The sequence below is a fragment of the Camelus ferus genome, chromosome 22 (assembly GCF_009834535.1).
Source record: "Camelus ferus isolate YT-003-E chromosome 22, BCGSAC_Cfer_1.0, whole genome shotgun sequence".
In the NCBI taxonomy this organism is placed as follows: domain Eukaryota; kingdom Metazoa; phylum Chordata; class Mammalia; order Artiodactyla; family Camelidae; genus Camelus; species Camelus ferus.
In genome coordinates this window covers 27,101,111-27,120,035 of record NC_045717.1, presented here as the reverse complement: position 1 = coordinate 27,120,035, position 18,925 = coordinate 27,101,111, and the positions used below count along the sequence as shown (strand labels likewise).

At 60.5% G+C, this 18,925-nt stretch overlaps 2 protein-coding genes and 2 long non-coding RNA genes across 10 annotated transcripts in view; 2 read left to right on the top strand and 2 right to left on the bottom strand.

The window, feature by feature from the left end:
- The window catches only part of LOC116659089, a 20,079-nt gene extending 8,338 nt beyond the window's left edge, over positions 1 to 11,741 (top strand). Inside the window, exon 3 of the long non-coding RNA XR_004314398.1 lies at positions 11,656 to 11,741. This is a non-coding gene — a long non-coding RNA (uncharacterized LOC116659089). The remainder of the gene's footprint in view (positions 1 to 11,655) is intronic.
- Positions 2,942 to 5,393, bottom strand: LOC116659088. Its single transcript, XR_004314397.1, has 3 exons — positions 5,295 to 5,393; positions 4,547 to 4,625; positions 2,942 to 3,181 (listed from the first exon to the last, which is right to left on the bottom strand). It is a non-coding gene; the product is annotated as an uncharacterized LOC116659088 (long non-coding RNA).
- FGF22 (fibroblast growth factor 22) lies at positions 5,464 to 9,027 on the top strand. 2 transcript variants are annotated; one of them, XM_032466209.1, is made up of 3 exons: positions 5,464 to 5,876; positions 8,230 to 8,333; positions 8,442 to 9,027. In XM_032466209.1, the coding sequence occupies exons 1-3, from the start codon at positions 5,663 to 5,665 to the stop codon at positions 8,628 to 8,630; spliced, it is 507 nt and encodes a 168-aa protein (XP_032322100.1). In that variant the 5' UTR covers positions 5,464 to 5,662; the 3' UTR covers positions 8,631 to 9,027. The 2 variants fall into 2 exon arrangements, with proteins under 2 accessions (XP_032322100.1, XP_032322099.1); XM_032466208.1 differs by having other exon boundaries at positions 5,468 to 5,876; positions 8,419 to 9,027.
- On the bottom strand, positions 9,723 to 18,925 carry RNF126 (ring finger protein 126). 6 transcript variants are annotated; one of them, XM_032466202.1, is made up of 9 exons: positions 18,765 to 18,925; positions 13,041 to 13,099; positions 12,758 to 12,812; positions 12,378 to 12,637; positions 11,486 to 11,554; positions 11,343 to 11,412; positions 10,711 to 10,804; positions 10,499 to 10,614; positions 9,723 to 10,413 (listed from the first exon to the last, which is right to left on the bottom strand). In XM_032466202.1, exons 1-9 carry the CDS (start codon positions 18,837 to 18,839, stop codon positions 10,267 to 10,269), a joined length of 945 nt encoding a protein of 314 aa, XP_032322093.1. In that variant the 5' UTR covers positions 18,840 to 18,925; the 3' UTR covers positions 9,723 to 10,266. The 6 variants fall into 6 exon arrangements, with proteins under 6 accessions (XP_032322093.1, XP_032322094.1, XP_032322096.1 ...); XM_032466203.1 differs by having other exon boundaries at positions 12,378 to 12,622; positions 18,765 to 18,923; XM_032466205.1 differs by having other exon boundaries at positions 12,378 to 12,589; positions 18,765 to 18,923.

Here is an 18,925-nt window from a genome sequence, read left to right as displayed (position 1 = left end):
AGGCACAGGCCAAATACAGGAAACCCTATACCATGTAAGCACCAGGGGTCCCTGGGCAGAGAAAGAAAAGCAGGAATCTCTGGGCCGAAAAGTGGTCACACTTTTTGGGTGATGAGCAGCCTGGAGGCTGACAAAGAAAGGTGGGGAAAGGCAGGAATCTCCCATGTCCGAATGTAAACTTTTGCTCATTATGCCATCATTTCAATAAAATTAGCCTTGCAGATTAAAAGTACCCATCATGCACCAACACCATGACACTTTCGAACCAGACTAAATACAGATAAAAATCCCCCCTCCCTTAGGGAAGGTGGTTTTGGGGTGAAAATCAGGCAATACGACCCCAAACCCCTCCCTCCCCAATGAATATTCTGCCCATTCACTTCTCTACACTCTGTATAACCAGCTTGCCAAAAAAACTCAGGGCAGCCACTCACCTGAGCCTGCCCGCTCCCCTTGAGAGTGTAATATCCATCCTTCAATAAATCCTCACTTTACTTTCTTAACCTCCACATGTTGTCTCTGGATCCTTTCTGTGACAAGGCAAGAACAAGGACACGGGCTGCACCTACCTGCACCAGGGGGGAGCATCTACTCTGGGGTCAGCTGCACGTGAAAGGGGAGAACAAGAACATGTAACACAACTGTGCTGCAAGCAGCAGTCACAACAAGTGCAAAGGCCCTGAGGCAGGAACAGGAGTGGATACTTGGAGTGATTTCAGCAGCCTTTTTGGGAGAAGAGGCAGAGACAAAGCTGGAAGGGGGCTCAGAGGCCTTGGCTCAGACTTCAGTGTCCCCATGACCCAGGGTGGAGGCCAGACGTGTGCTCTGGAAGGGCCAGACTCCCGAGTCTGGACGCCTCCTGACAGCACATTCCAGACACAGCTGCCCACACGGGCCTGTGCACTGTGATGCCACCGGCTGAGAATGTTTTCAGCAGACGGCAGCGTCTGTCCTCCCAAACCCGCCCCAACCCACCCCAAGATGCCCTGGGGGGCCATGACCGCAGACCTGACTCATACCTAGGGTTGCCCTCCTTCATGGCCCCAAGGGTGCTGAATCAGCTGGGCCTGGGCCCCCAAGACCTAGACACAGCCCCTCGTACCCCCGCAGTCTGGCAGAGCCTGGAACCTAGGCTGGGAGCCAGGACTTCTGAATTCTTTTGCCTGACCTCATGCCTCAGTTTCCTCTTCTCTTCGATAGGACATCAGATGCCCTAAACCTGCACTTCCCCAAGCACCGGATCCTGGCTCTGAGCGGTGAGTAGGCCATTCTCCTTTGAGTTCCTGCCCAAGCAGGGAGGTCTCCCTGGTGTGTAACTCCTGCCTCAGCTCCTGGGCTGGGATTCTACTAGTCAGAGAGTTTGTCTCATGGTCTCTTCTTTTTGTATTTCTTCCTGCAGTTTACTGGCAATGTGTTAACAGATGGCACTGGTTGGTGACACTTCTGATAGTGACATCAAGTTTCCTTGTAAAACTTAAGCAAGAAAATATGAGTAACACACCTGGCAGGTGGAGACCGATGTTAACTGGAGGGACACGGCGTCAGGATGCAGGGGGTTGGCCAGCACCTTGTCTCAGAAGCTGTTCAGATATGTCAGGTTCTCACCCAGAACGTTCCATCCAAATCAAACCATGAGACACTCAGATGAGCTGAGGTTGTGGGACATGGGGTGAGATTTCAGACATGTGGAGAAAGGCAGGGATCTGTAGATGGAAGGACGTGGGACCTGATTCCTGGAGCTGCTGTAACAAGTTGCCAGAAACTTGGTGCCTCAAACAACAGCAATTGATTGTCTCACATTTCTGGGGATGAGATATCCAGAATCAGTTACCCTGGGCTGAAATCAGGGTGTGGTCGGGGCCATGCTCCCTCCGGGGGCTCCTGGAGGCTCCTTTCTGCCTCTTCAAGCTCCTGGGGGCTCCGGGTATCCCTTGGTTCATGGCCCCGTCCCTCCAGGCTCTGCTTCCATTGTCAGTGGCATCTCCTTCTGTGTCTGTGTCAAACCTCCTTCTACGTCTCTCATAAGGATACTTGTGACTGCATTTAGGGCCCCCTATGACGATCTCCTCGCCTGAAAATCTTAACTTAATTGCAGCTGTCAAGATTTGTTTTCCAAATAAGGTGAAATTCACAGGTTCCAGGGACCAGAATGTGGACCTTTGAGGGCCTTTATTCAACCAATCACAGCGACAAAGGGAGAACAGAGTGCGTTGCGTGAGCCCTACCCAGGCTTGGGATGAGAAAGATACTCAAGGACGTCATGGTGACAAAAGGGGACATTTGAGCACCGATGGAGGATTTGATTGCAGCTTGGCTGTAACAGAGCGCCTTGCCTTCAGAAGACTCGTCCGATGTGCTTAGGGGTGCAACAGTACCGTCTCGGAGCCTGACTCTCAAATATCCACTTACATAAAGACTGCACGTGTGTATTTTTTTTTTTTTGAGGTATAACATGAACAATGCACACATCAAGAATACAGTTCCAGGAGGGAGGGTGTAGCTCAGTGGCAGAGTGCATGCTTAGCATGCACAGGGTCCTGAGTTCAATCTCCAGTATCTCCATTCAATAAATGAATGAATGAATAAATAAATAACCCTAATTACCCACAAACAAACGAAGAATACAGTTCCAAAAAAATACAGTTCAGGGTCTCTCTCCTGCCTCCTGAGACAGCCCTCACTCTCTCTATGGAGTGTGTGTCTACCTCTACTTTAACCAGTACCCCCGTGTACATCTATCTAAATAAACCTACTTTTACTCAAAAAACAAAAACACAGTTCAATCAATTTTCACAGACTGAACACTACAGTGTTCCAAAGAACACCTGGTCCCCAAAAGTCCCCCTTGCCCCCCATCACTGCCCCTGAGGGTGACATCCATCTGACAGTTCACACCATGGTTTGGTTTCCCAGAATGTCACCTAGACAGACCTCTGTGGTATCCGACTGCTTCTCCTCATTGTGTCTGAGACTCATCCCTTTTGTGTGTTTCAGGATTGTTCTTTCTCATGGCTGCATAGCATTCCATTGTGTGACTGCTGCAGTGTGCGTATGCCTTCTCTGGTAGGAAGAAGTCAAAAATAATATGTAGAACCGGGGGCTCCAGGGACAGGGTGTTCATTGTGCTCTCCTTACAACCTCTCTGTGGGTTTGAAGACACCGCTTCACCTCATTAGGATGGCTGTAATCAAAACGACAGACAGTCACAACTGCTGGTGAAGAGGTGGAGGAACTGGAGACCTCATGCATGGCTGCTGGGATGTAAAATGGCTCAGCTGCTGTGGGAAACGGTCTGGCAGCTCCTCAAAAACCTAACCATAGACTAACCATATGAGCCAGCAGTTCCACTCCTAGATGTACACATGAGAGAAATAAAAACACAGGTTTACACAAAAAACCGCACACGCATGTCCACAGCAGCACGACCCACAACAGCCAAAAGGTAGGAACAACCATGTGTCCATCGATGGATGATGGATAAATGCACATGTCCCTCCACACACCAGAGCATCACTCAGCCATGAACAGGAGAGAAGCCCTGATGCTCGCTACCACGTTGGACGGACCCTGAGAACACAATGCTCAGTGAGAGAAGCAGACACAGAAGGACACACAGTGTGTGATTCCATGGATGTGAAATGTCCAGAACAGATCAGTCTCCAGAGACAGAGAATGGGTTCCAGTTTGTCAGGGGCTGGGGGAGGAGGATGGGCTGTGACTACTGATGGGGACAGGGTTTCTCTGGGGTGATGGAATGTTCTGGAACTAGGGAGAGGTAAGAGTTGACAGTTCTGGATGTACTGAAAGCACTGACTGCACACTTTCATGGGTGAATTGTGTGGCATGTGAATTATATCTCAATGCAATTGTTGTTAAAAGTACCAGGCCCAGCTGGCTTCCCAGGCGTGGATCCCCTTCCGTCTCCCTCTCTTCCGTCACACAGGGCCCTGGGACTTATCCTCCTGGGGAATGGGGTAGGGATAATCTAGGAAGGGAAGAGGAAGTTTCTAGCTGGCAGGAAGTGGAGATGCTATTCTGAGTGCCCACGGAGGTCGTGGATTATCTCATTCCATTCTCCCAGCCTTCCCTCTCTCCTGGACCATTTTCCAGAAGAGAAACCAAGGCTTGGGAGGTGATGCATGCAAGTCCCCCAGGTGCCGGCCTCAGGGCTCGGAGTGTGGGAAGATAGGTTGGGCTGGGCTTGGGCTGGGCTAGGAGCCCTCTCCCAGCTCAGTCCTGGGGTCTGGGAGCTTGGGTGTCCGCCACAGCCCCTGTGTGACCCTCCTGGGAACAGGAAGAGGGATGGGGGAATCCCCAGAGCCACAGGAAGGCATCCTGGCGGTGGCATCCGGCTGGACCAGTTACGCCCCCGGCAGTCCATCAGGACAGACTTGTCACCTGGTCTTCACCCTACTATTTAAAGTTGCCGCCTGCAGCCGTGGCTGTAGGACTGAGCCGCCAGGAGCCCTGGGATCTGAGCCCTGGGATGTGTCCTGTGTGGGGCCTTAGGGAAGTCACTGCCACTCTTGGGTCTTGGTTTCCTCACCTGTTAATGAGGCCTCTTGGCTCTGAGTCTGTGGAGGCTCGCTGCCTTCACCTCCCTGGGCCCAGGGCACAAGGTGTGTCTGCAAATGATGAGCAGGTGTGGGTGTTAACAAGGTGGCCTCATTCCTACCATCTCAGACGTGCAGAGCTGGGTGCTGGGGACGGGGTGCTGGCCTTGGTCATCGTCCCTGTCCCCCTCAGCTGGCCACAGACGGGCCCACGTGTCCATCCTCCCATCAGCCACCTTTCTGCCCAATGCGCCCTATCCACCCACTTGCCCAGACACCTGTGCACACACTGTCCCCCCAACAGGTCACCTGTTCCTCCACCCACACTTTTCCCCAAGCCACCGCCCGCTGGGAAGCTCCAGTTTGAAGGGTAGACCAGTCCCCACCTGGCATGCCCAGTCCAGTGGCCTGGCTGGCCCAGACAGACACTTGGGCAAGGACTTCCAATCCCAAACCCTGACCCCCAGGCAGCTCCATTTCTCCCTGTCCCTCGGTTTGACCTCTCTCTCTCTGTCTCTCTCTGTCTCTATCTCGGCCTTGCCCGTCCTTGCCTGCGTCTCTCCATCTTTGTCTCTCCATGTCGCTTTATCTCTGTCTCTCTCAGACAGAGGTCTCAGAGTCTCCCTCTCTCTGTTTCTGTCTTTCTCTGTATCTCTTTTTCTGTCTCCATCTCTGTCTCTGTGGCCCACCTCTCTCACACTCACACCCACGCAGCCCCTGCAGCCCAATCTGATGACTCACGGAGAAGCACCGCGCTCCCCGCCCCGCCAGACAAACAAACACGCGCGGAAGCCGGAGAGTTTTTCCCGGATGGGCCCCGCTCCGCGAACTGGCCCCGCCCCGTTGCGTAGTTGCCCCGCCTCTGCGGCTCTGGCCCCACCCCCGAGGAGCCGCCTTGGCCTGTTCTGGACTCTGCATTGGTAGGCTCCCTGACCGTGGCCTCTCCCATCAACCTGGCTCGCCCCCTGTGGCGATGGCCCCGCCCCCGAGTCTCCCTATTGGCCCGCGCGGGGCAACCCCGTCGGGCGCTCCGCCCCCTGATCGCGCAATGGCAGAGTCGCGGACGCGCGCGGGGAGGCAAGAGCTGTCGGAGAGCCGAGCGCGGGGCCATGCGCGGCCGCCTGTGGCTGGGCCTGGTGTGGCTACTGCTGGCTCGGGCGCCCGGCGCCGCGGGGACCCCGAGCGGTCCGCGAAGACCACGCAGCTACCCTCACCTGGAGGGCGACGTGCGCTGGCGGCGCTTGTTCTCCTCCACCCGCTTCTTCCTGCGCGTGGACCCCAGCGGCCGAGTGCAGGGCACCCGCTGGCGCCACAGCCCTGACAGTGAGTAGCCGGGGGCGCTGCCAGGGGAGTGGGGCGAGGGTACAAGGCAGACAGGCGGACAAGAACCAGGCACCAGTAATGATAGCTATGGGCGGGGCTTCTGTCTGTCTCTCACTCGAGGGAGGGTGGGGAGGCTCCTCTGGCTGCTCGGCGTTGGCCAAGTCACTGCCCACAAGGGACCTCAGTTTCCTCAGCTGTAAAATGGGCCCAACCCACCTGGATGGAGGGTTGGACAGCTGAGGTGAAGGTCACAGAGAAAGCTCCCAGCTCTGGGCCTGGGTCAGCAGCAGAAGTGTCTTTGCGGGATAGTTGAAGCTGGGGTCACAGGGCCCATTTACAGAGGGGAAACCGGTTCCAGGAAGGGCACCTGTGGGCCCAGTACATAATGAGGTGTGGGTATAGCTGGGGTCTGAACTCTGAACTCCCCACCCAGGAAAACCAAACTCAGGACCTGCCTGAGTTGGGGACCCCTCTATTTCTTCCTAGACCTACCCGTTTGGCAGATGAGAATCTGAGGCACAGAAAGGGGCAGTAACCTACCTGGGGTGGGGTGGGTTGGATCTGGGCTCCACGGTGACCAGAACCTCACCAAGCTGGAGTTACGTCCCTGCTGCCCTGCCCAGCAAACAGCAGGCACTCAGTGAGTGTTTCTGGACTGTATGGGGCAGGAGGAGACAAAGAGGCAATGAAAGAGAGGAGGAGGCTGGGGATAAGTCAATGACCCACAGGCCTGCCTCTATGTCCCCATAGGTCTGAAGCCCGGGAGGGGACCTGGGGAGCTGGGCCCAGTGCTGGCCATGGCCTGAATCACCACCATTAGGGCAGATAATCACCCCTGCCCATCCCAGCTGCTTTCATCTGGGGCTCTCAAGGCCCTCATTAGGCTAACCAGGTGAGGGCAAGGACAAGGGGACTGGCTGGGCCGGTCGCCTGGCCGTGGGCACGGCCAGGCAGGGTGGCCTCAGGCTGGGGACGAGGCCTGGCTCTGCTGGGTGACCTGGGACTGCTGCTGCTTCTCTGTAAGACTTGGTTTCCCCATCTGGGCAGCTGTAGGGGTGATGATGCTTGATGGTTCATTGTTAATTGGCCACCTCCTGTATGCTGTGCTGGGCACGGGGGACACGCAGCGACCAAGGCAGCCCACCTTCATGGAGCTCCCAGAGCAGAGGGGAAAGGTTAACAGCGGAACAGTGAGCAAGTAATATGATCACTTCCGAGGCGGCCGTGTCAGGGCTGCGAATAAAATGAAAAACTGGGGGGCTGCTTTATCTGAGAGGTCCGGGGGCTGTTCTGAGGAGGTGGGCTTGAGTGGAGCCTCATGTAGAGAGAGGAGCTGGCCGTGCACAGGAGGAGCTGAGTGCCTGGCTGAGGAAGTAGCAGGTGCAAAGGTCCTTTGGGGCAGGGGTGAGCTCCCCATCGTCTCAGGCATCCAGGTCCAGGCTGAACACCAGAGAGCAGGGCCCGGACTCCAGAGTAGGCCCTAGTGCCTGGGTGGGGCTCAGAGTGTGTGCTGTGGCTTCTCCCTTAGCCCCGCCTCACTGGACCAGAAACATCCATTCAGATCAGGCAAGGCTTGCCCGGGGTCACCCATGAAATAGACAGGCCCCGAAACTGGCTCTGTCACTTCCCAGGCCTCATGTCCCACCCTGGGAAGTGGGCATAGTCAGTGCATCCCACCTGGGGCAGCTGTGTGCGTTTGATGGGGTCCAATGCTTGACATACAGTCAGCGCACAAGCAGTGTTAGCCTGTGTCATTGATCTAAATATAGTGTGCTAGAAACACTCTATGTCCCACCCCTAGGCTGCTGCCTGGGCTGTGCCTCCGTTTGGAGTTGTCTGCCCCAGAACTGGCCATGGCTGGGCTGGCGGAGCTGCCAGGGAGGGCTGGACGTGGAAACAGCAGTAGCAGCAGTGGGGACTGTGCTCATGCTAGGGTGTCTACGTCTCTCACTCACTACGTGTCCTTACTGATAGCTGCAGATCACCTGGCAGGCACTCACCTCTTCTGGCTTGGCTTTCTTGCCCTTGACCTACAGAGCCCACCCCTGCTCCAAAGCTTGCTGTGGCTCCCCAGTGCCTTCCAGAGAAAGGCCTGACCCCTCCCCTTATCCCCCCCCCAACACCACCCTCTATCAGGCCAAGTCTTGCCTCAGGCCTTCGCACCCTCCCCAGTGTCTCTCCTGCAGCCTCAGGGCAGATGCTGGCAGGAGTCTTGCAGTCCCTGGTGCGTCCTCACACCCAGCACAGGGTCAGACATACAGTAGGTCCTGGGGGAACGTTACCCTGATGAATGAAGGGTGAGGGCGCGAGGGCGTGGCTGGTGGGCGGGCCCTGACCAAGCCCCTCCCCGCAGGCGTACTTGAGATCCGCTCCATCCGCGTGGGCGTAGTGGCGCTCAGAGCCCTGCACACCGGCTTCTACGTGGCCATGAGCCGCCGTGGCCGCCTCTACGGCTCGGTGAGTGTGCGTGGTGGGCTGGGGTGCGGGTGTGCGCGTGTCCGGTGGGAGGTGTGTCCAGTGGCCTCACGGCCCGGCCCCGCAGCGGGTCTACACTGTGCACTGCAGGTTCCAGGAGCGCATCGAGGAGAACGGCTACAACACCTACGCTTCTGTGCGCTGGCACCACCGCGGCCGGCCCATGTTCCTGGCGCTGGACGGGCGGGGGGCCCCGAGGCGCGGTGGCCGGACACAGCGACACCAGCTGTCCACCCACTTCCTGCCTGTCCTGGTCTCCTGAGGCCTCAGGGTCGGTGAGGAACCGACGGACAGAGATTCCGAGGACGTGTCGGCTGGGTGGCCGGAGGCGGGAGGCTGGGGAAGGCCTAGGCCGCCACCTGGCATCTTTTCGGTCCCTCATTCGTTTCCCGTGCGTTGAGCGCCAGCGGTGTGCGAGCACTGGGGACGCCGCAGGGCCCCCCAGATGTGCCTGGCCCTCAGGGAGCTCCTGGCTCCAAGGAGAGGTGGACACAGCTGAGCAGGGGCCGTGCGTGTCAAACCACAAGGTTAGGGGATGAGGGGACCTCAGCAGGGCACCTGCCGGGCTAGAGACAAGGATGCAGCCACGTGGTGGCCAGATCTGGGACACAGCCTAGGCCGAGGCTCGGAGGTGGGAACCCATTGGGGTGTTCGAGGCAGCAAGGAGGTGGGGAGGCTGGGGCAGAGTGAGGGGGGGGCTGGGGGAGAGGGGGACACCAGCACACCATGGAGTGGCAGGTCCTAGCCCCAGGACCTGCAGACCTGTCACCTCACAGGGCAGAGGGGACTCTGCAGGTGGGGTTAAGTCCCCTGGGATGCAAGTGACCCTGGACTCCCGGAGGGTTCCATGTCATCACAAGGTCCCTATCAGAGGGAGGCGGGAGGGTCAGAGTCAGAGAGAGATGGGGGGGGGGGATGCTGCGCTGCTGGCGGTGAGGATGGAGGGAGGGGCCGTGAGCCAGGGATGCGGCGCCTCTAGAAGCTGGGAGAGGCACGACCCAATTCTCCCTGGAGCCTCTGGAGGGACCAGCCCCGCCCAGGCCTGGGTTTAGCCCCATAAGGCCTGATTGGAATTGTGAGCCCAGGATTGTGAGGTGATAAACGTGTGTTGTTTTAAGCCACCAAGTTTTAGTGATTTGTTGCCAAATCAGCTGCCCTTTGAGACCCACACATGGTGTCAAACTGAAGTCAGTCCTCAGAGCCCCTCAGGTCTCGTGGGGTGAGAAAGGCTAGAGATGGGATGGGGTGAGCAGACCGGTCACTCACTGCGGCCGAGAGAGCCAAGTGACTCTGCCGGTCCACCTCCGGGCTGGGGTCTGGGGGCTGCGGCCAGCTCTCTGCGCGCGCACAAGGAACACGCCAACCACCTGCTTCTCTTTCTAAGTAGGTGTATTTTTAAATAGCTTTCAAGATACACATATTTTCTCCTTTAAAAAACGTCTGTCAGAGCAGTTCTGTCCTCGTGGTGCTGGTCATCCTGGTGGTCCCGAGCCACTGCACTCAGGGTGGGGAGTGGCAGCCTGTCCATGCAGTGCCGGGACCCCAGCCGAGTGGCTCCACCCTATGTCTCCACAGATCATGCAGGGCCGCACGTGAGCTAAAACGTCCGTTTATTTCAAAGCGGTAGTAACTGCAAGTTATAAAAACCTTTCCGCCGTTGAACACCTAGAGGGTGAGGTCAGAGACAGACGGGAGGGGAGGCAGGGCGCCCGGGCGGCTGTGCCGTGTGCAGGCCCGGCCGTGGGACGTCCTTCTGGAAGGTCGAGCTTCCTCCGCAGCTGGAGGGAAGGGTCCTCCAGGCCTCTGCCCACGCGGGCAGGCCAGCAGTGCAGTCCATGGGGCACAGTGGTGTGGGGGCCGCAGCATCCAGCCTGCCCCGCCAGCCCGGCGCTCACCCTGGGACCGGCCGGGGCACTCAGGAGCTGCCTGCTGGGTTCTCGTTGCTGGGCGAGCTGGAGGAGGAGGACGAGGAGGAGGAGAAGCTCACCCCGGCCAGGCCCGGGGGGTCGGTGGCTGTGTTCTGTCCGGTGAGGCTTTTTCGGCAGACGGGGCAGCTGTCGTGCTTTGTGGGGACAGAGGGGAGAGGGTGGGCGGTTCAGAGGCGGGCAGGGCCAGGGGTGGGGGCCGGGGCCGGCCCGCCTGCTCACCTGCTCCAGCCAGGGCACGATGCAGCCGTCGTGGAAGAGGTGGTTGCAGGGCAGCTGCCGCACACGCTCACCCAGCCCGAAGTCATCCTTGCACACGGGGCACTCCAGCCCCGAGCCTGCAGAGCGGAGGGGAGCATGACCCTGGGGCCCTGGGGGAGCCCGCCGGTCCAAGGTGCAGGGAGAGTCGGGAGGGTCTGGGCGTGTGCGCGTACCTACGTGCTCCTCGGTCACGGGGACAGTGGGGAGGGCCTGGATTTTCTCTTTGTCTGCGGGTGGGGGACCTGTGTTTTCAAACTGATTGAGGAGCTGAAAGACAAGAGGCCAGAGTGCAGGAAGCTCGGTCGGTGGGCGGGCCCCTCACCCCGTGGGTCTCTGAAACACAAGGTTGGGTTACCTACAAAAGCACCGTGGCCCCGTTTGTCCTGGGCCCGGGCCCCCTCAGGGGTCAGAGGTCAGCCGCCCCCTTGAGGCCCAGCCACAGCCTTCTGCCCATGCTCCTGCTCAGTCAGTGTCCCCTCATGGCCAGGGCATGGCCAAGGGCCAAGGCTCTGCCTCACAGGGGGCCAGCCGCCAGCAACAAAATGTTCCAGTGGGTCACCACCGAGGTCATAGGAAACACCCCATCCCTGGACAGGCTCTGGAGGTCCCACAGACCCACATGGCCCAAGGCGCAGGTCTCCTGACCCACAGTACTGGGAGGAAGCCGTCTGGCTGGCTGGCACACCCCGGCTCAGGGTGGGGAGTTACAGAGGGCAAGGAGTGGCGCCCATGTCCCCCATCCTCCAGGGAGCAGGGGCCTGTCACAGTCCTCATCCCCAGTGCCAACCTGAGGGAAGCCCCATACCTGCGTGATGATGGCATCCAGGCCGTTGGCCCCCCAGGCATAGTCCATCGGGTTTGAGTGCAGGACTCCCCTGGGCAGAGAGGTCTGGGGTTCAAGTGGCAGAGGGGCTGGGCAGGGCACAGGGGGCCCCCCCACCTACTCACCAGGGGCCCAGGCCCAGGTTGGGGATGGTGGCTGGAGTGATGATGCCGTTGACCAGCTGCTGGATGATCCTGGAACAGAGCAAGGCCAGGCTGTGGTCAGTGCCCTCCCAGGGGAGGGGGCAGAGCAAATGAGTGTCCAGTGTTTAGAGGCTGGGCTGTCAACTAGTAAGAAAAAAGAACCAAACACGACAGATGCCCAGGGCAGGGTCTCCTCGAGGCCTGGATGGCGTCTGTGGACATACAACTGTGTCCAGTCCCCGTTTCACAACCTGGGGGGGGGGGGCGCACCACACTGCATCCCAGAGGTCCTGGGAGTCATAGGGTCAGCCCTGCTGTCCCATTCACAGCAGCCCTGTAACATGCCAGCCAAGGCCATGGTGAGCCCAGAGTATGCTGGCACCACCAGGCACAGGCTGTGTCCTATGCTGGAAAGACCTCAACTCACAGGGAGGGAAGCAGCTCTGCATGGGTTAAAACGCCGTTTCGGTGAGGCAGGAACTAGCCTGCCGACAGTCATGACAGTCATGACAGTCATGTTCTATCTACAAAGATGCACGGGAAGCTCAGGCCTGTCTCCCCTGGGGATGAGACAGGGCCTACAGAGGCTGCTGTGGGGTGCTGGCCTGCACCCTGGGACGGCACCGGGATGTGGATCAGTGCCCTGAGCAAATGAAGACACCGACACGATGAAGGCCCCTCTCGGGACCACACTTCAGCCTCCGCCACCCCCCCACCCCTGCCCTGCTCCCAGCCCGGACCCACCAAGGACCCAGAGGCGGCCCCCGTCAGCATCCAAACCTCCTCGCCCACAGAACCTCCTTCCTGGAAGGACAGATGGCTGGAAGCCTCAGAGTGACCCACCCGACCCGACAGCCACCCCAGGCCCCCTCACCCTTCCAGCGTGGGGACGCCTTCATGCCGGCCGGTGGCCCGCCGTGCAGTGAGGCGGGCGCGGGGCTGCCGGGCGCCATACCGGTGCCGGGAGTGCTGCTCTCTCTCCCGCCGGCTCTCGGGGTCCCTGCCATCATCGGCCTGAGCCCCTGGGGGGGACGTGGGGATCTCGAAGCTGTCATCAAAGATGCCGAAAGCAAAGTGCCCGGAGCCCTGTGGCAGCGTGAACAGGGGCTGGTCCACGTTCTGTGGAGAGGACGGCTGTGACCGCCATGGGCAAGGGCGCCGGATGGAGGGCAGGTGGCACCCAGAAGGCCCTGAGGCTTGGGGGAAAGAAATGCCCCACATGGAGAGGGTCTCGGGGAGGGCAGGGCTGCTCACCTCGAAAGGCTGCCTGCTCTGGTCCGTGGAGGGGGCGGAGCCGTTCTCTGTACTCCTGGGAGGGCACAGCGCCATCAGCAGCGGGGGCGTCCCGCTGGAAAAGGGCAGGACCCCGCCACCCCCACGGGCCTCCAGGTGCTCTCCGCCACCCCTGCGCACGTCCCGAGGCAGGAAGGCCAGAACCCTAACAACCTCGTGCCATCCTCAGATCACCCAGCCCCTGCCACCAAGGCCCCCCCAACACCGCCCCTGGCCCGAGGCCTCTGACCAGGGGCAGCCTTACCCGATCACTTCTGGAAACGCCTCAACAAAACCAGACTCACATCTCGGGCAGATGTAATCCTGCAGGAGGAGAGCAGGGGAGCGTGATCTTGGGGCCACAGCGGGTCCCAGGACAGGTGGCACCTCGAGGCCACCCATGTGAAACCACCAGATCCAAGGCTGGGTCCAGCGGAGGCCTGGGCAGGACTACGGGGTGACGCCCTCACCCACAGTTATAGCCTCGACTGCACCTCTCGCCACTGGGGCCTGAGCTCCCAGGTGATCTCCTTGCCTCCCACGCCCCCGAGCCCGAGCCCGAGCCTGTGTACCCCATGGTGACAGAAGTCAGAGTTTCAGGGCCTCCACCCAGCCACATCAGCTGACGAAGGCTCTGACAAGGCCTGCAGCAACAAGCCAGCTGACTCGAGTCCAGAGAACTTTCCTGACTTAGGGGACACGAGAACATTCTGTGAGTGACACCCCCGGCCCTGTGCACACATAAGGAGACAAACGTGGCCCCAGGCAGGCTGCAAGAAGAACCAGTGGGGCTCCAGAGCAGGTCAGCTCCCAGGAAGGGGAGCCACCGACAGTGGGAGGAACCGCCCAGGCAGAAGGACTGGCCTGTCACCCCAGACTGGAGCTGAGCTCTGTCTGCACTGGCCGTGTCCCCTCCCAGCCCTCACTTGGCCCAGGCCCGCCAGCCAGCGGGCTGAAACCGTGATGTGTGTGTTGGGGGGTGGTTACGGCAAGGCATGCGAACACCAAAACCATCCTGTGGTCCCAGAACAGGCCCAGGCCCAGGGCTCACACGTGTTCCCAAAGCCATACAGAGGCGAGACGAGCTTGAGGTGCTCCTGCCCAAGACACAGCCCGTATCCTGAGTGGGAGAGGCAGGGACGCGCACTCTGGGGGTCACAGTCTCAGGGAGCCCAGGGGGCGGCGGGACCACCACAGTGCATGCCCTGTCCCTTTACCTGCCATGCTGCCAAAAGCAGAAGGGGAGCTCAGAGGTCAAAGGACACCATCCGAGCCGAGGATGCAGAGGGACCTGTACCCAGAATTCTAGAGGAACTCTGACAACTCCGTGACAAAAAGACAAACAACCCATTAAAAAGCGGCCTAAGGAGCAGAACAGACACTTCTCCAAAAATGCATGAGAGGCAACAAGGTGAGAGAGGAGGTGGCCAGCCAGACAGCAGGGAAGCGGGCCCGGGCCCAGGACCAGCAGGGCACGCCTCACAGCCACCCGATGGCCGGGCCCACGAAGCTGGAAGTGACCAGCGTGGCAAGAAGGAGGAGACATCGGAATCCCCGACACGGCCGGCAGGAGTGTGACACAGGGCAGGGCCCCCAACAGTTACAGTCACATGAGCCCACAAGTCCACATGGAACACCCCCACGCACGTCCGCAGTGGCCAAAAGGAGGACACAAGCCAAGTGTCCATCCATGGTCACACGTGTCCCTCCACACACCGGACCATCACTCAGTCGTGAACAGGAGAGAAGCACAGACACTCGCTGCCCCAGGGGAGGGGAGGGACACAGGCAGACGTTGTTGCGCATGAGTCTGTAGTGACTGAGGTCAGGAAGCAGGGAGTCAGCAGGCCCCGAACACTCAGTGCACAGACAGACCGGCGCTGCAGCCCGCCCACAACACCCGGCCGGCCCTGGGTCGGTAGGAAGGTCTGGAACCCCACTGGATCCTGGTGGAGCCTCGTCTCTCTCTCCCCTGAGCACCCGGCCTGCCCTGGGTCCGCGCCACACAGCCAGGCCTACCCTGACCTCGCCTGCCCCGCTGGAAACCAGTGTCCCCTCATCCACTACTGAGGCTTGCTGACGTTCCCGGGTGCCCTGAGCCTGTCACCCTGCTGTCCTCAGGGGTCCCTGTGCCTCCCCAAGCCCAGCTGCTCCACATGTCACCTGGCAGCCCAAAACAACCCAACCTGGCCACTCCCACTGCCCCGTCCCCCCTGTCCCAGCAGACATCTACCTGGGTTGCCCCCTCTCAGAAGCTGGTCTGCTCAAACATCACCTCCCGGCTGCAAACCTCGGTCTCCCCACCTGCAAACGAAGGACGGCCTCAACCCCAGGCTCTGAAATCTGGCAGCCACCACTGACCTGCAGCTCAAGTGCTGGCCATGATCAGGGCCCTGCTTCTGTGTCCCCTGTCCTCACGCAAGCCCTGCGCCCTGGAGTGCACAGCAGCCCGAGCTGTGTTCGCAGGATGCCCAGGATTTCAGGCAAGGCCCCAGTCTCTGCCCGCAGATGGCGGGGAAGGGTCAGATCTGGGATCTCCCAAGGCCCTCCTCCTCCGAGGTCATGTCCCTAAGATGTCTATTCAGTTGGTGCAGTGGACGGTAGAAACCCCGAGACAGAATGTCTGCCTCCGCAGGGCTGGGCCCATCTCCCTTGACAGGCCCCGGCTTGTGGGCACCTACCCCCAGCTGCCGGCTCCTTGCTTGTCTGAGGTGGGCGGTAGGGGCCATCCCACCACCACAGCAAGAGCGGCACCAGAGCTGCAGGGACAAGACAGGCGCACGCTATGTTCACGGAGCATTCCCCTGTACGCTCAGCCTCCAGGATGTGCCCAAGTCACTTGGAGTCAGCTGGGGCGGCCCTCCGGGACGGGCACCACCCTTCACGTGCTCCTTCCCACAGGAGGCTGACCCAGGGCCTCCCGCCAGCTGAGCGAGGTGAAGTCGGGGAAACTGAGGTGGGAGCTGGAGAGACAGCAGCCTTGGCAGGCCAAGCTCCGGGTGCGGCGCAGATCCCAGGGAGGTTTGGGGCACAGAGCTGCACTAGGGGTATGAACTCAGGCCCAACACAGACGAGAACCCACGCCCCGGCAGCCCGTCAAGTGCCTAGGCCGGGCCCTCCAGCCCAAGGACACCAAGGGCACCCTCCGATGTCTCTGGGCCCAGGGAACTACCCAGACCCTGTGGGAAGCTGACTGGGCCCCATGGCTGTCCCCCATCCCACAGCACTTTCTTCTGAGTCTTAGCAGCTACTCCCCATCCCACACTCACATCCAGTCTGTCCCTGCAGGCATCCATGACCTCCATGCACACTGCTGGGCACCGGGCTGTCACCCAGGGCCCTCTGTGTGCCTGCGACGTGGCCACCACAGGGACCCCGTCTCCCACCAACGTGATACCTGTGCCCCCCATGCTGGGGGCTACACCTCACTCAGCCTCCAACAGCACCACAAGGTTCAAGGGTGCAGCCTCCACCTAGCATCCCCTATCCAGCCACCTCTCTGGGGCTCAGCACACTTCCATCCCCACCAGATTCCGCCCCTGGGTGGCACCAGCCAGCTCTGGAGCAGCCGCAGGGCACCGAGTTCTAAGGCATGGGGTCCAGGGCCCCCTGGGTGTCCCTGATGCCCCGTCTCAACTCCACGCTCTGGGCATCCAGTGCACTGCTGAAGCCAGTTCCACACCTAACCTCCCCTGGCCTTGGCAGCTGCAGATGGGGAGGGGACGTCCAATGAAGGGCCAGGACTCACACATGTGCACAGAATGGGCAGGTGGCCGGAGGGCCCAGCTCGAGGCGAGGCCATGTGGTGCCTGGGGAAGGAGCCTGGGCCTGGGTTCCATGGAGAGGATGAGGCATGGGGAGGGCAGGGGCTGGAGGCCCTCCCGGGCCTCCCCTCTTCACCCCTACAGCCCTCGGAGGCAGCTGCCAGACCCTGACTCCATCCCCACTCACCCACCCTCAGGGACACTTCTGACGACGGTGGGCTGTACCACCACCAGGAGCAAAAGGCCTAAACAAGGCCACCAGAGGAGGCCACTGAACTGCGACAGCCCCCTGGGCAGCCCCCAAGGGACCCTGGCTGGCCAGCACAGGGACGCTCCGCGTCCACGTCCCCCACAGCCCCCGCGCTTCCGCTTCCTAGGAAGCATCGAGTCTGGGCCTGTGCCCCACTGTAGAGGCCTCGAGTCAGCTGGCCTGTCTGGTTCCTGCTCCCACATGCCCGCCCTTCCCCAGCGTCCTGGGAGTCAGGCCGGGCTCCTCGACGTGCACGGTCACCTTGTCAACCCATCTGACCGGCAAGGAGACTGAGGCCCAGGCAGGCTGAGTGCCTCACTGGGGCCACAAAGCCGAGACGTGTCACAGCTGCAGCCTGAGCCCAGAGTCCAGCCCCCAGCTGCGTAGACATGCCAGCGAGCAGGCAGGGCCGGTGGCAACAGCCAGTTCCGTTCTGTCGGGAGCAGCAGCTGCATCAAAACCAGCCCAGACTCCTTAGAGCAGACTGGCCTCGCAGAGAGTCTCCCACAAACAGAAGCCTCTGTTTCTGGGCTGCAAGTGCTGGCTGGGACTTCCACTGCCCCATCCCCAGGAACACCAGGTGTGCCCCTCACTAATCACTGTCACCCTGTCTACTGGGCCTCTTCAAATCCCACCAAAAACTCACAAGCAGATCCCATCACTGCCATTACTTGCTTTTACAGAATTTACCAACATTCCCAACAAGATATTTGCCAATTGCTTGCTCAGCATTGGCTGGTTCCCTATAAACTCTGAGGGCAAAGATCACGGCTACCTTGTCACCACTGGATCCTGTGACTAGGAAGATCTTCATCCGCCCAGCGACAGTGGGAAGAGTTGAGGATCCTTCTGGTGCAAGACCACATGGCCAGAACTAGGCCCTGTGCTGGCCGTGGGAAGGGAGGCCCGAAGGGATACCTACACGGACTGCTCAGCCCCAGACTTTCTCATAGCTCTGGACAGACCACTTTGGGGTGAGCCTGAGACCCAGGGCCTGTCCTGGGGCTCACACGCAACTAATCCAGGCTTGGGGGCTGTCCCGTAGCCAGCCCCTTCCTGCCACAGTCGAGAAGCCAGACACAGAACTGGGGCACACAGGAAGCCGGAAGAGGCAGAAGCAGGACTTCCGGGAGCCTGGAGTAGGGGCAGTGGGGCAAGTCTCGACTCCCCAGGTCGGCTCATGCACCGGGTATTTCGGTTTATTTTTCCCCGCAAGCTCCTTACATCTGGAAGCCACACCACCCCTACCCTTTCTCTCCTCTTGGGCCCAGGCACCCCTCAATGCTCCAAACCCGGATTTTTCTACCTCACTTTCCTTCTCTGTGGCTGGGATAATGCCCGACCGACCCCTTCTCCTGGCTCCGCGGGAAAACCCACAGCTGGAATGGCAGGACTAAGTGTCCGGCTCCGAAAACAGCCAAGTGACCACGGAGAGCGGATGCTCAATAAAGCCTCGCCACCAGCAGCCCCTTCCCCCGGCCCCCTACACCCACACCTCCCTCTTCCCGCTCCCTGTGAGCTGGCCGAGGGGTAAACGTCAGGAGCCGGGCTGGCCTGGGCCGCCGCGCCTTCATTTTTCCACTCATAAAGCGGGGGAGGGTCGGCCGGGGCGGGGGGACACTGATCCCATCCCGGACCTCCTGATTCGGAACTTCAGGCAGAGGGGCCTGGAATCTGAGCCTTTAACAAGCAGCTCTTCCCCGGCATCCACCTGGGTCCAGGCCTCCGCCCCCGGGAGGCCCAAGAACACAGGCTCGGGCCGCTGTCAGGCCCAGGAAAGCGACGGCTCCCACGAGGAGCCCGCAGCGCCGCCGACCGCACTTGGAGCCGGCGCCCCGCCTCCTCCCGGCCCCGGCCCCTGGCCGCCGGCTCCGCTGCGCCACCAGGACAGGCCCGCTTCCGGGCCCTCGGCGGAGACCTCGGTTTCCCCGTCAGGCCGAGGCAGAGGGCCCCGCCCGCCTGGCCTGGGCCTCACCGGCAGGCGCGGCACGATCTCGAACGAGCAGCAGTGGCAGAAATACCGTCTGCAATGAGACCACGCCTCGGCCATGGCCACCACCGCCTCCTCCGCGTCCTCGGCCGTTTGCTGCTCCCTCGCCGGCCGACGCGCCCGCGCCCGCTCACGCACGGCACGCA